Consider the following 15688-nt stretch of genomic DNA (forward strand, 5'->3'; position numbering starts at 1 on the left):
AGGCCCTTTTTCCATGAATAATGAGTATAGACATCAGCTCTGTTGCCAGGTGCATAATATAAACACTATTTAACACACAGCTTTTGGTAAAGCAGCGTGTCTGCTTGCAGAGGCTGAGGTTTTGCACAGTGTGTTCTAACGTTTTAACCCAGGGTGGGGGCAGGCCACTCAAGGAAATAATTTGTTCACATGTTATCAAAATACAATAAATCAGGTTTGGTCCCAGTGAAAAAAAAAAAAGACAGTGGAGTGGGACCAACAGAAACTGTAGATGGGAAAGCATAAATGAGTTCATTGTTTTATAATCCAATAAATCTTACAACACATGAAGCTGATGAGTTCTAAAATGAGCTGAGACTCCGTGAGATGAGCCTTCTGAGACTCACGAGCTGTAAGAGTCATGCTGGTTAGCCTGTGCTTGTGGAGTCTTTGTGTATACACGGCATATACAAATACTTCTGCTTATATAAGGCAAAGAATGAGATGAAAATGCAAACAGATAAAGTAAAAGGAGTTTTATTTGGGGGAAAAAAACCCACACATCTGATTCATTTATAAGCTCAGTTTTGACTACATCAGATGCTTCTGAGAGAATAAAATTCACCTTTGAGTTTTATCATCTTCCATTACACAAAGTGCTACCACAATATTGTTTGAAGCTGGAGATCAGCTTCAGTATGCAAAAGCTCCTAGCACAGGAGTTTAATCTGAGATTTGGGAAGGCTGATTTAATTCCCTGTTCTGCCATAGGTCTGCTATCTCCCAGAGCTATTATTAGAGAACTACATTAAATACTAAGAGGTGTTGAAGTCCCATGAAGCCTGGGGCAGAAAAGTGGGCATTTCTATTTAGTTTGTTCCTAATGTGCCAAAACAAAGTCTGTGGGAACTACATATGTATCACATTTCATGTTACCACTTCAACTGAAGATTTTTTTTCAACCAAACTAAGTGTAACCAAGATCTCTAGTAGAGCTGCTACTGCTACTGGATGGCAGTACTCAAAGGCCTGAGTAACACATTGATCTTTGCTTAGAATGGTTCAACTCCAGAAAGAATTGAAAACATTCCATGCTGGACCGGTAGTAGCAACAGTTGCTAACAGTTGTGAAAATGAGTTAATAAGAAACTTTCTGCTGTTTCACTTACTTCAATTTGTTCATGCATACTATCATCTAATTTTTAGTTGTGTAACTGGATAATATTTCTTAATCTTCCTTGCCATACTCCAGTACATAGAATGACACTTTTTTGAGGATTGTGTAGTAACAAAACAGGAGATTGATGGCTGCAGCATTCTTGACTTAATTTTTGCAGAACTTACCAAGTAGACCATGAGTTAGCTGGGGAAAATAAGGGTGACATTGCTAAGGATGATGAACGCTGCTCAAGAGAACTGGATTCTATTTCTGCTTTTGTCCCAAAGTTTCTACACAATACAAGGAAAACTCATTTAACTTAAGTATGCCATTTGGTGATTCTTACACTGTCCATTCTTTGTTTGAGACTGTGGTGTCTGAACTTTAAGTTCAAACATCTATAAGAAGAGGTGAGACTTAAACAAAAAAAGTGATACATACTGCATTAGGCCAATGCTTACAGAAAATACTGAAAATGAGAGTGAAAAGTTCACCAGGACCTCTGAACTTTCCAGCTTTTTCCTGTAAGATATGAAGTTTGCTATTCACTAGGCTGCTGTGAAGTGAAATCAATTAACGTTGGTAAAGTACCTGTGTGCAACTTAGTCAACATTCACGAGAAGTCCACAAGGGAACAGATAATCCTGTCTTCAGACAATGTTTGAACAGCATGCAATGAAGAGTCTGCAGAACCTTGATAGTCATTCTCTAAACATCACTGTAGAGCTTCTAGTAAGTGAATTCCACTACTTTGTAAAATGAATAAAGCAGGATTGGCAGGAAAAATAATTAATACATAAACTTTGGAATAATGGCTGTGTAAGGGGATCTATGAAGCCTGTGTGAATCACCTCAGTTATGGTATTTACTAAATTTTAAAAGCTTGACTAATGAATAATGCTTTTATGTGTACTACGAAGGAAAAATGAATATATATATATATATATGGACTTACCATCATACTTCGCTAAGACTGCCTGGACATCCGCATATGCTTGCAGTTCTAACAAAGCTTCTAGCAGGTTTTCATGGATATTGAACATGCTGAGAAGAGGAAATTCCTTCATCAACTAAAATCAGTAACACATGAAAGGGTTAGATTATTAACATGGAAAATGATTTCTTGCTTAAAATGCACTGAAATAACTAACATCAATTTAAAACCCCTCTGCTCCCTGCATTCTTGTCTCCTTCCCTGAGTTCACTATTATCTCAGAAATTTTTGAGCACTAAATGGACGCTGGATCAGGTTTCTTGACAAGACATGCTCTGCACAACATGCAATTAGTCAAACCCAAGAACACTGCTGTCTGAACGTACAACTCTCATACAACTAACAGGTGTTGTTCTTCAAAAAGAAAATGGGTTTTGTTATTGTACTGGATAAGAATCTTCACCAGAGTAACTCTGGTATATCAGTAGAAAGCAATCCCGTACTTTTCTGGCATACCAGTAGCAAAAATAGAAATTATACTGCAGAAAATCAGAACAAAATCGAATGACAGAAGCTGACATATATGCAGCTATATTTAAGTGCCATTATGATTTGTAATCATGGATACTTTAAAAAAACAACTAAAATAATGGCCAATATTGGTAGTAAAAATACAATAAAAAAAACAATAATACAAAAGGCACAGATTATACAAATCTAGCACCGTGACTAAAGAATCTGTCTTGCATGATAAGCTGAATGAAGAAAGTAGTTAAAATAATGTAATCCTCTTCCATAAGAGTGACTTTAACTCTGTGAACTGTCTGAGGAATATCAAGAATTTGTTCTTAGACAACTTCAGTTTCAAAGCCTGCATAGCTTCAAGTGACTGAAGGTCATTTTCTACCACATCTCCTTTCTGAAGCCACACTTATTAGGAGTATCACTTTTATTGCTTAAATGATTAAATATATTTATTATCAGAGTGGATCTCCAAAGAATGGAAATGTCACAAGAACCTTGCTTCCTCACATCCTCTTTATGGTTGTTCTATTAGCACTGTCTATGTGATGCACAATATGAATGGACATAATGCTTTTAGTCCTAATGGCTGGAGATGAACTTGTGAAGAAGAACACAACTGCACTGCACAGTTTGCAGGCTTTCCTCCTGCTCCAGTTTTCCAAGAAATGGACTTATTGCTCGCTTGTCTATATGAAGAATTCTGGCCATAAAAAAAGTTTACATCCTTGCTCATGAAGAAAAATAACTGCAGGTGAAAATTCACATAGCTGGATTCTACAGTTATATATATAGTTACATATATATGTCCTATCTCTTTTCATTCTTGTCCATACTCGCTATTGCATATTTAGCAGTCGAAGCTACTACTTGGCAGGAAAAAGCATGACAGAATCTGGTCCTATGTAAAAAGTGATTTAAAGTACAGAATGAACATGTTGCAAACAAGCCCCTCCAAGGGATTAAGAAAGATTATCCCTGCTCACTGGGAATGAATAATGGCTGGCAGAACAACCTTCCCTCCATCAGCGAAGAAAAGGGAAGAGCTGCAGCTTGTTACAGATGTACTGTGGCCAGCAAAAGATCCTACTCTGGTTCTCTTTGCTTCTCACTGACATCACTCACTGATTTTTTTCCTACTTAGGTTCTGTCAGAGTGATAAACCTCGCCTAAGACAGGAGCGGACTAAAGGTCACCGCTTGGACTTGAAGGCCTCTGAATTTACACGTGTTAACAGGGGTTTCAGCTGGGAAGGGTCGAGTGTTAAGAAGTCTGAGTCAAAATGAACTCAGTTAAAACACAAGCTACAGAATTAAAACTCTAAACAGCCACTCAACTGCACTGAAGTTGACTGTGCACAAATGACAACACAACTGCTATGAAAAAAAATATATATATAAAAAAAGTAGAGGGTGAGCTCATTGTTTCAGTCTATTGCTTTTACTGCAAATAATTTTCAGTCATGGTAAAGATTTTGAGAAGCTTTCCAGAAAGTAAAGCCAATTAGACGGAAACACATTGTGACAGGTCATGTTTTAGGTCTCACGGTGAGAGGAAACACTGGGGAAGTTAAAAATAAAAAGCCACAGAGGTTACAACATCTCCTGCTGGACACTGAGGGCGGGCCAAATACTGCGTCACACTGAGGAGCAATGGAAAGCTGACTGTGGGCCGGCTCCCCGCTCCTCCTTCACAGATGGGGAGCAGGGCTGGCCCATGTTCCACATCTAGAATTAAAGACAGGCACACCATCTGTGAGCATGAGATGAGGAAGGAGCCCTCCTGCTCCAGAAACCCTCACAGCACTGGGCTTTTCTTTGGGCTCCAGTTTGAGGCACACACCTCCCTTTGAACACACAGATGTATCTTCCATGGTGTTACAAACACTGGTGGAACTGTTCAGCTTATCAGTTTTAATTCTTACTATCCTTGCTGCAGCAGACAGATGCTGTCATTTTGGTGGCAACCACTATACTCAAAATACAAGATAAAGGCTCTACTGTCACTTTTCTCCACACCTTACGATCTCAAGAGACAGTCACCAACTTCAGCGCTCAAGATTTCTCACCAAAGCCACTGGACACTGTTTAAGACTGGAGATGTCATTCTAACACTTGAGTTAGTTGGACTCTTGGCCAGTATGAGAGAGCTGTACTCCTCTGAGCTAAGCCTGTTTTCATACCATCTGAAAACTAACACAGCATAGCCATGAATCCTTAAATTATAGGATGATTAAACAGATATCAAATATCATACTACATATATGCTCATAAGGATTTTATCTGGAACTTGCATTGGTCAAAATGTTTTCTCTTAGTGCATTAACCCACATTCTGTTCTAATTGCTCTGTGAATCTGGGGGGAAATAAATACATGAGTAGAACGTGAAACACTTATTTGAAAGATTAAGTAGCTATTGTGCAAATACATAGAAATGGTAGCTTTTGCAGATCATTTATTATTATTTATTATTTTTTAGATAAATAACATTTTGGGTGTATAAGTTTGCAGAAAAAATTCTGGAAATAAGTCTGACGCAATTGGAGATCTTATCACAAGTCCCAGGAGGGCTGTATTTCTAGACTCACCCCAAACCTTATTGCAGGGTGTAGGTTCGGTGATTTTGTGATGGATATGAAGGAGTGATGATGACAAAAAATGCTTTATGACACAAGGAAATCCCAATCTGATTTAGTGGATGAGGAACAAGTTATATCTCCCAAAGAAGACTTTAATGAAGAGGACTCCCTTCCCTGAGAAAATTTCCATCATCAGCATCTTCACATTTAGATATAATTTTTAAAACATTTTAAAGGAATGTAGCTGTAACTGCTATGCCCGTTTTGTTTTTTTTTTCCCTGTGATGACATTAACCTCATGTATCAATTAGCGATGACACATTATTTGTGTAGGAAACAGCTTTAAGTTATAGTTTATGCCTACAGAGTAGGCCATGGGACCCGAGAGAATACAGAGGTGGATAAATGAACGATCTTATACATAACCTGCTGCTGACACATTTATTCTCTATTTGCATTGCGACTGTACAGATGGCCACATACTTTAAGGGCAGTGCACACAACCATTCATTGATGCTGATGTTCAGACATTCACAAACACAAGTATTTTAGAACCAATGTTCTAATGTTTTAAACTCTGTCTGAAGCTTGCCCTAAGCTTGAGGCGTTTGAAACATGTCACGCCAAATGGACTCAGTGATGTGTAATAGAAAAGAATTACATTTAAGGCTTTCTCTGGTCAGATGACCATCATGATCTTTATTCAGCTACTTTTCCCATAAAAGCTGCAGAAATGTATTATCTTTAAGATTCCGTGCACAAATTTCATTGAGTCTGAATAATGGATCAAACGTTCCTTTGATCCTATGGACTGCTGATCCTATGGATTGTTGAGATTTCATCATATAAACTTTATTCTCTTAGAAAATCAAGCTAAAAATGATCTGGTAAAGAGTGTTGTTGTTCAGTTCCAATACTGAAGCTATCTGACAACTAACCAAACTTAGTAGAGCTTATTTGCCAAGTCTGAGAGTGGAGATCAAAAAACCCTGGCCAGCTCACCTGGCAAGGAGAGAAGAAATATCAGCAAAGGTCAGCATGCAGAAAAGCTCCAGTTTACATTCACTTTGGGATAGGATAGTTATAAAATTTAGCTGATCCTCAACTTCTAATTTGGCAAATGCAAAATCCGCTCTAGTGTTCTAAAGTATTTCTGGATAATTTGTCTTTTGTTCGAAGTAGGATTAGACATTAAAGAGAGAAATATCTTACCCAGTACGTCAACTCTAAGGAAATGTGCTAGAACACGCAGCCTGTATGTTCTCTCTTAAATGGAGGATTAAAGACTTCAGAGTAAGACTTCAGCATTTTAAGGAATATAATTATGAAAATGCTTTTACTTGAACTATGTTGTAAAAATGCACATTCCAGGAATAAAGGGAAGATTAAAGGCAGATGTGGCATAAAACCAGAAGAGCACAAGTTGCTCCAGATGGACATTTACTACTAAAAAGTCGCATCACATAAAAGTAGTATGAGAAACTAATAATTCTTGTTATGTCAAACACCAGCGACTTCATAAAGCATGAAGATAAAGTCATTACTCTTAGCTCTCTTCACTTCATTGACATCATCCTTGAGTACTTTGCAGAAATGTTCATAATTTTAGAGGTAGACTTTGAAATGAAATTAAAAGAAGGAGATGATCTAGTAGCTCAAAAATGGGCTAGGAGATTCTACAGAGATGGATGGACATAATTAAAGGACATACAAAGCCCTTGGACAAGAAGCAAAGCAGAAGGATTGACAAAAAGAAGTCCAAATTACCAGAGTCCCTAAAAGACTATGTGACTATGTTCTGACACTACATTTTGTCTTAACAGGACCACAGTATTGGAAACCCTGTACATAGGAGCCCTCTCCCACAGGGCTGTAGCACCTGTGTACCGGACAAATATTGTGAGAAAGCTCAAATGTTCTGCTAGAAAAATGCATATTTTTGATACACGCTAAAAAGGCAATCTCTTATTGGAGTCACCCAGACATAACAATGTGAAACATAGTTTATATGAAAAACATTACTATCAGGTTCAAGTGATAGTCACCAAATTTCTAGGTCTGTGGTTTTGCACAGGATCACTGCCGTGACAGAAAGGGAGGGGTCTGACTCACATGCGGGTAAAATGAATGGATAAACACCATTAGGGCAATCACAGGCATCTCTGTTTCACTTGATGGTCCATTTGAATGAAGGATATTCTACTGTTACTGCAATATTTCTGTGTATGAACAAGAACTAACTGAAGGTACTTTTCTGTAGCGGAGACTGGCAAGTGTCAAGCTTCACAGGTGTAGTGCTTATCTAAAATGTAAGAGGTGCTCTCAGTCTCTTTAACTCAGAAGAACTTTTGCTTTCTGTTTTAATAAATGGCATTTTGAATAAATGCTACAGATTTTAATAAAGTTAGCACTGCACTCAAGGCAAAGAAGCGTGCTTTGGCTGACCTGTGTAACACATGCCAAAGACTGACTCACTAATCCTTGCCTAGAGCACAGAAGAATTTGGGAGAGACAGACAGTAGGCAAGGATGCAAGCAGCTGCAGGAGTTGCACTGTTAAGTTGCTAGGGATCATAACATCTTTATTAGCAGTCAGAATTCTTTTCTTTCACGCAGCTTGACAATACAAGGTGCAGAACACTGTTCTGGTTGTGTGCTCCCCTTGCCTGAGAGCAGTCAGCAATACACACAGAAATACAGAATACTGAATAGAAAAGAGCACTCAAAGTTGAATACAAGTGGCTGCCAGGGAAGCACGCTAGATTTACAGAACTGGCACACCAGCAAAAACCACTAACATTGCTGGTCATAAAAAGATAAAAGCCCAACCTACCCGTATCATCAGAACTGACTTAGTATGGTTGAGTACCCTTTTGATGTCTCCATGTGACACTACTTTTTAAAACACCTGAAAAGTTCAGGGCCACACAAGTGTTTAAAGATGTTACCATGCAGCACACTGATAAGCACTCAGCTCTCTAACAGTGCAAGCTGCATTGGCACTGATAGTTCCTTGCTGTTCTTTCAGCCTAGAGAAGAGAAGGTTGCGGGGTGACCTCATTGCAGCCTTTCAATCCCTGAAGGGAACTTACTCCCAGGAGGGGAGTCAACTCTTTGAAAGGGCTGACAATAGCAGGACACGGGGAAATGGTTTTAAGTTAAAAGAGGGAAGATTTAGGTTGGATGTCAGGGGAAGTTCTTCACTAGGAGAGTGGTTAGGCCCTGGAACCGGCTGCCCAGGGAGGTTTTGGATGCCCCGTCCTTGGAGGTGTTCAAGACCAGGTTGGACGGGGCCCTGGGCAACCTGATCTAGTAAAGGTGTATGTTTGGTGGCCCTGCCAGGCAGGGGGGTTGGAACTACATGATCCTTGAGGTCCCTTCCAACCCGGGTCATTCTGTGATTCTGTGATTCTTTGTGACACAGAATATGTGTTTTACACATTGCAGTTGGTTACTGAGACTAATGCACAAACATACCCTATTGAAGTATCTCTATCAAGATTCTCAGAGCAAGCAGAATTCTGCGCCTTTTAAAATGAACTAAAGAGTAATTTCTCAGCAGACACAACTGATGCCAGAAATAAAATAAAATGAACATTTCTGACCCTTAAAGAGCGTTTTGTTTTCTAACCTCCACTGCTGAGGGAAGACCTGGAGAGTGTCTTCTCTTCCTAAATGCCATCTGTTGCTAAACAAAGCTGCAAAGCATGTGGCAAGCAGCAGCTCCACAACTGCTTGGAAACATATACCTGATAAGACTACGAAGCAGCTTCCAGGGAATTGCAGGGCCACAGTGTAGGAGATAAAAACATCTGGAGGAGAGCAGGTTGGTTTCATCTCTCTACAAGAGAAAATGATTGAGACCCGCTCTCTCCATCCATATCACGCCTTCTTCCTGCCTCCCTCCTCTTTGTAAATACACATCACCTCCCATTGAAAGCTTGTTCCACAGCCCAAACCTTCTCCAGAACAATCCTAAGGAGCTAGAATTAATCTGAGAATTCAATTTCTTGCACCGTGCACTTACACCTGGATATTCAGTGTCTCAGACAAGGGAAATTCAATAGCACAGAAAACTACTGCTCCAGTCACTGCCCAATAACAGCCTTTCCACACAGCCTCCACACATCTTGGCTTCTAATCAATGAAAAACATAAAAAGTACACCCAGTTCTTCTCCTGTAAAGGTGAGGGAGTCAGCAGACAGACAGCAAAAAGCCACCCTTGCTCCTCAGCACCTAGTTGCTTGTCTTTCAATAACATCCCCGAGTAAAGATTAGGAATACTGAACATTTCTCACTGTCACCACTACAGCCTTTCTCCTCTGCACACACCAAGTTTTCTAGCATCGTTTGGAACACGCTGGTTTAAATCCTCCTAACAGAATCAGCCTAACAAATAAAACAACCAGCACTGAAGATTTTTTCCTCTGGGATGGTAAAAGAGAGCTGGTTCCCTCACAAACCATATCATGCTCTATATAAAGAGGAATAAAACTGGAACAACTCTGGTGACTAGGCTGGAGCTATTCCAGCAACACGCTAATCAAAATGAGATCACAAGTTAACTCAATATATACAAATAGTGACAGCTGCTGGTTTCTATAGTGAAACATAGTAAATAGTTATCATCAGAAAAATAAGCAAAACCAACACCTAGACGTACTTAAATGACAAGTTTCCATGAAAATAACAGGTTAGTCATTCTGATTAATTCCACTGAACTAAGGGAATGAAATCAGAGCAGCAAAGTCAACAAAATGATGCGATCTCAATATCAGTCACAGAAGTGACAGATTTCAAACTAATTCCTACTTGATTTCAACAATAAAAGAAATAATTCAAATGTCCTCAATGAAGTACTAAATCCTATTTTCCTATCAACAGTGTAATAAAACCAATTATCCAAAATCTTATTAAAGTCACCAGCAACTCATTTTCATTCTACTAAGGTGTTTTAAGAAGAATCTCTCTTTTCTTACATAAAATCGACAGTGCAGCCCATCAGTAATGTCCTCAAGATGGCCTTGTATTTGCCATGAATTAAACGCTCTCAAATATTTTAGTTTTCCAAAGTGGTAAAGACTCACTACATCCCAATCATATTTCCCAGATGGTGTCATGAACCTCTTAACACTTCATTTCCATCATGTTCCATGCCTTGAGAAATCTGTTTTCAATCTTTCAAACACAAACAAGGCCTCCACCCTCCGTTCCATGATGCTAGACTCAGCAGTCCCCAGCCAACATATTCTTCATGTTCTTCTGAGAGTGAATAAATTCATCTCCTCCCTCATCCATCACACAGAAACCATCAATGACACATTCATGTTCAAACTTCTTCATAAATACATTATTTATGTCATGCGTGAATAAATAGTGGTGTGCATTCATCAGAAATAAATAACTCCGCATCAGTCTAAAAAAAGCATCTGCAAAGCTGCCTTGATGCTACTCTTGCTCTTAATGTGCTGGAGTTGTGAACTAGAGGTACTGCTGGTTTTATACTTCATCTAGGGACCTGCTAATTCTCAGCTCTGTTCACTCACAACAAAGAGCTCTGGAGGCATCTAAATTCAGTTCAGAAGATTTGGCTAAGTGTCTGTATGTGGAAAAATACAGAACACACTCATCTGTGTTAAAGCTCTAGAAATGTGAAACTCTGTCTTTCTACCTCTGTTGTCCTGCATCCGGCCCTTGTGTTTCAGCATGATGCTCCTACAGGGCAAAGTGTCTTCGGTCCTTCAAACATCTAACAAAATGACTTTGTGTCTCCCTGTCACTGTCATCTGTCAAAAGCCACATCATACTGAACTTCAAAAGCACGCTGTTTTCTCTCTAGTGACAGAATAGCACATTCAGTATAAGCAAAATGTTCAGGGTCCCACTCTGCATAAGAAACGTAGGGCTGGTTTGGGTCACCTGAGTCCCTAGACCCTGCTCTGGATGCACTGTTAACCATACGCATTGACATCAACTGAGGAAAGGTTCATGGAAGATCTGTTCAACACAGCCCTATCTACAAATCATAAGACACATTCAGCAGCCCACACTAAGCTCCAGAAGTTGCCATAATTACGATGTGAGACATTTGAACGTGAAATTCAAAATTCTGCCTTTCTTGTATATTAGTGCCAGAGCTCAGAATATCAGTGTTCCACCAGCATTTCAGTGTTAGTCCCGGTGAGCCTGTGTAATGAAATTGATAAATAATCAGTGGAGCTGGTTGGACTGAAAACATTTTCTCCCAGCTGACTTTGCTGACTACAAGGCTCCAAAAACAGGTCTTTTCCTCCTTGTTCCTCTTTCTCACACTCACAGCTGTACAATGGCTGGGTTTTGACAAGTTCTTTTTCAACACCTCTATCTGGCAGCCTAGTGATTCTGAGAAGTGAGAGCTGTATGCCTGAAAAACCTCAACCGGAGACAGGAAATAAAACTGCTCCCCACTTGTCATTTGGTAGATTATTTAGGATGAGGACTAGCACCACGATGAACTCTTGTTCATTGTGTTCAAAAACATCACCAAGTCACAGACTTGCTACCTTGGGTGAGGCAAATGACTACCTCAAACTATTGTGTTACTTACCTCCATGCAGGAGATCTCAATCAAAGAAATGCCAGGTGTGCACAGCTATCTTTAAAGCTGAGTCTTTTATGCACTTGAAACTTAGACAGTACTTAATGGGGATTGCTGCACTTACTGCCACACTCCTGCTTGCTACTGTTTGATGTTTCAAATTTGTAGCCTACAAATTCTGAATAAAGTCATCCTCAGAGGGAAATTAGTTCACTACAGATTAACAACTTTCTTTTGACATCTCAGTAATAAGTTCTGCATGAATAAATAACGTTGTCCTCAGTTCTGAGCAGTGTCTCAAAGATGGCAAAGAGCCAAAATGCAGCTTTGTAAACAGAATATTTAAGATCTAGTTATTAGGTCAGTTGCATTCACTATGTGTGTGAAAAAGAAGCTATGCAACTTTAAGACTGAATAATTAAAGGCAGCACTCTAATGCAGACATACCAGGATGGGAAATACAGCCATCCATCTGGTATTTGGTGATTTTTTAGTGTTCCTTTTGCAACCTCAGAAAGGATGTGTTAACTTAGTCTTTATGCACATTACACATACAAAATGATTGTCAGTACTACTGCATGATTCAAGAGCAGATACTAATTTGTAACTAATGCACACCATTTCTGTGCTACCATTTATTACATATGTATCAAATGCAAATAAAATACCGACTCACATCTCTCATCATTTTCACTGCTTCTCTGGTCCGTCCCAGCTTTCTTGCACACATTGCCAGCCTTCTCTTAATATAAACTAACACATTAGTGTCCCTTCCTGCACAAAAAAGAAAAAGAAACACAATTAAGATTAAAAAAAACCACCCCTTTTAAAAAGGTTTAATACTTTAATACTCCAGTAGGAAAATTTTCTATATAATTTTTGTTATTCACTAACATCAATGCTTTCACAATAATTCCAATAAAACCTTAATATATTCAGCTGACTTAGACATGATATAACATCTCTAAAACCAGAGGAATTACTCTGGATATACAGTGGTACAAAGGACCCATATGACGGCCTTACACCTGTGACATATAAGGAGATCTGAAGGTATGGAGAGCTCTGTAGGACACAGACCATCAAGTAATCAGTCAGGGGAACTCCTATGAAGTTAACACTGACATAATAATCTGCAGTTATACAAACAGCATCTAATTACTTACCAGTTCACATATTAAGTTTAGACAACAGCATCCATGAAAATTCATGTATGTCTTGTCTTATGTTTTTATAAGTTAAGATGCACATGTGTTAATAGGAGATTCAGTAAACTAATTCCTCAGCTTTGTTCTATCAGTTTTCTTACTTGTTGGTTTTAAAGACACCCTGAACCTCCCTCCTGCTGAGCCTTTACTTGTTACCCTGCTACCATTTCGAATTCCTCACAGCTATGGATGGCAGCTTTGCACCTTTCAGACACAACAATCCTATGTGCTGGAAGGTGCCTCGACCAAGACAGAAACTAAACAGCTGCAGTAATTAGTCTCTTGAATTACCCTTACTCTTTCATTGATCCTTGGTTTCTCATTCTCTCTCCATAATCCCAACGTGAACTTTTAACATACTTCTGGACCAACAGGAAATGTGTGGACAGGCAATCATCTATAAAATTACCATATCGAGAAAATATAAGACACTTGCTACAAATTATCTTCACGTATGCAGTCTGTAAAGACTTCTCTGTTCCTAACATATTCAAGCCTTCCATAATAAGAACAAGATGTGTGCTGAAAACATTCCAAGTACCTACAAACTGTTTTAAAGCTGTGATTACGATTTTCAGACAGATCCAACAGCAGGCTGAAAGGTCTGACTTCAGAAGAAAAATAAGGGAGGGAAGGAATTTCATTAGCTGTATTTTATATTATGTAATTTCTTATCTCCGAATTGTTTCTTCTATATTTAATAAACAATTTATTAGTTACATCTGTTTCAACATGTTCATATAGTGCAACTAAGAGGTATAAATTTCAGGCCAAGCTCCTTTCCAGACATCTCAGAAAAAGGAAAGGTCAAAAGGCATTTATTTATGATGAAATCAAGACAACCTTTCAGGCCAATATTTTCTGAGGTGACTAATTATTTAGGGTGACTAGTACAGGCAACCTTAAACAGAAGATTGCCTTCACCTTCTGTAATTAGCACCTTTTGAAAGAGATTGAACTGGCTACCCAAAGTCATTGTACACTCTTAAAATTCATGGTATAGCATGAAAAACTGTATGAATGATAGAACACATTAACACAGAAAAACTGAACATTATATTGTTGTTATATGCATCTTCCCTCCTTAAAGATGAAGTGGCCACTTTTCATCCCAACTTCAATGCAAAGGACTAGAAATGGAACAGACACTTCAGAACCGAAGAGTAGCTGCAAAAGAGGGAGAGGAACTGCAGTATCCTTACAGATGTGTGTCCATGGTCCTTCTTTAAAGAAACCTGAGCTCTTCGCCTTCTAAACCATGCAAACCCAGCATATAATCCAAAGAATCCTACTTGAAGCCCTTGTGTGTAAGGCACATTCTGCAGCTGGAGTTTCTCTATCTCCTGAGGGAGCACGCTGAAATTAGCAGAGGAAGGCAGATTGTGGGACAATCTAGCCAAGAAATGGTCAGAGCTGGCAATCACTCTTCATCCCCTCTTACTCTATGGCAGCATACTTATGAGACTCAGCCGATTGCTTACTCTGCTGTAAATCTGAAGGTTCAGGGTGTCAAATTTGATAATGACAGCAGTGATAAATACTTCCTAACAAGCCTAAGTCAATTAGACACCACACTTAAATTTGCCTGCATGAATTTAAGATATCTTGGACATCTTGCTCACCAGCATGAGAACTGTGACCATCTTATTGCGTGTTTTTCACAGAGTTACTGTCATTTTTCTGTGCTTAGAATGGACCGAGTGCACAAATGAAGGTTTTGTGGACAGCCACAAACCTGCTAGAACCTGAAAACTGCTGCAAGGGCTCAGTTGTTCTCCATTTGTTTTTCTCCAAAAATAAGAAAATCACCATAAATGTATCATCTTAAATATCATTTTATATCCAACAAATGTTTAAAATATCACCTCCAAGATGTATAAAACCTCAGGCTTTCAGGTATAGACTTGTGTGCACTTTTGAAACCAGAGATGACAGACAATTTCACTTTGTACAATTTTTATCTGCAATCTTTGAATTAAGTGACACAGCCAGAGGCTGTGAATTCTAGTCTTGAGAAAGTTACGGATGCCCAAAATATGTCAGTGCTTGTACTTACGTAATTCATTGCTATTATTTCTGCCTGAGGTAGTCACTGTATTATGTGTAGCCTAGAACTAACCAATATCAGTTTGCTTTATTTATCTTTCTGTTCTTACCGGCAGCGTAACCTTATGAATTTATTTAGAATTAAGAAACATCCAGCATATATCATTACAGCAGCTAAATCTCCACATTAAAAATGTTTTAAAAAGAGCAAAAAACCTCCAGCAACAATTACAGCACTGCATTATTCCAGCTGTTAATATTTCCATGACCTTTCTTAATGTATGCACCTAACTTTTCAAATGTCACGCTGGCGAACGGATCTCATTAACTTTCACACAACAGCATGGTGTACTTATTTATCATTGCTCCTGATGAAAAAAGCTGGCAAAGCACCAGCTCACTCCTGTTTCTGCTGTCCTTTACTGTCTTTTCACATGAGTGTATGTTTTCAAAATGGCTAATGGCATTTTAGTTCAACTTCCTAAGATAGTCTCCAGAATTTTGTGAATATCAAATCTCTTTTGGCTCTGCAGCATCCCTTTTTCTGTTAAATAAATGGTTTTATTTTCTGCCATGACAGAAAAGATGTATCTGTATTCTGACTATTGCCAACTCAGTAACAGAATCAGGCAAAGATAATGAAAAAAAATACGGCTCTAGGGCCATATTGCAGCCAACATGAAA

The 15688-nt window shown here is 38.8% G+C and overlaps 1 protein-coding gene across 5 annotated transcripts in view; it reads right to left on the bottom strand.

Annotated features, from left to right (window-relative positions):
• Nucleotides 1–15688, bottom strand: part of ST7 (suppression of tumorigenicity 7) — a 109717-nt gene that overhangs the window by 24225 nt on the left and 69804 nt on the right. For all 5 annotated transcript variants that reach the window (XR_014939277.1, XR_014939270.1, XM_015853627.3 and 2 more), the window contains exons 8-9: nt 12427–12524; nt 2094–2208 (exon numbers count right to left, since the gene is read on the bottom strand). Coding sequence is in view for 3 of the 5 variants with exons in the window: in XM_015853627.3 (XP_015709113.1) it covers nt 2094–2208; nt 12427–12524 (213 nt within the window). In the remaining 2 variants the exon portion in view is untranslated. The remainder of the gene's footprint in view (nt 1–2093; nt 2209–12426; nt 12525–15688) is intronic.

Source organism: Coturnix japonica, chromosome 1 (assembly GCF_054131305.1).
Source record: "Coturnix japonica strain WE chromosome 1, WE-NBRP24, whole genome shotgun sequence".
Classification (NCBI taxonomy): Eukaryota; Metazoa; Chordata; class Aves; order Galliformes; family Phasianidae; genus Coturnix; species Coturnix japonica.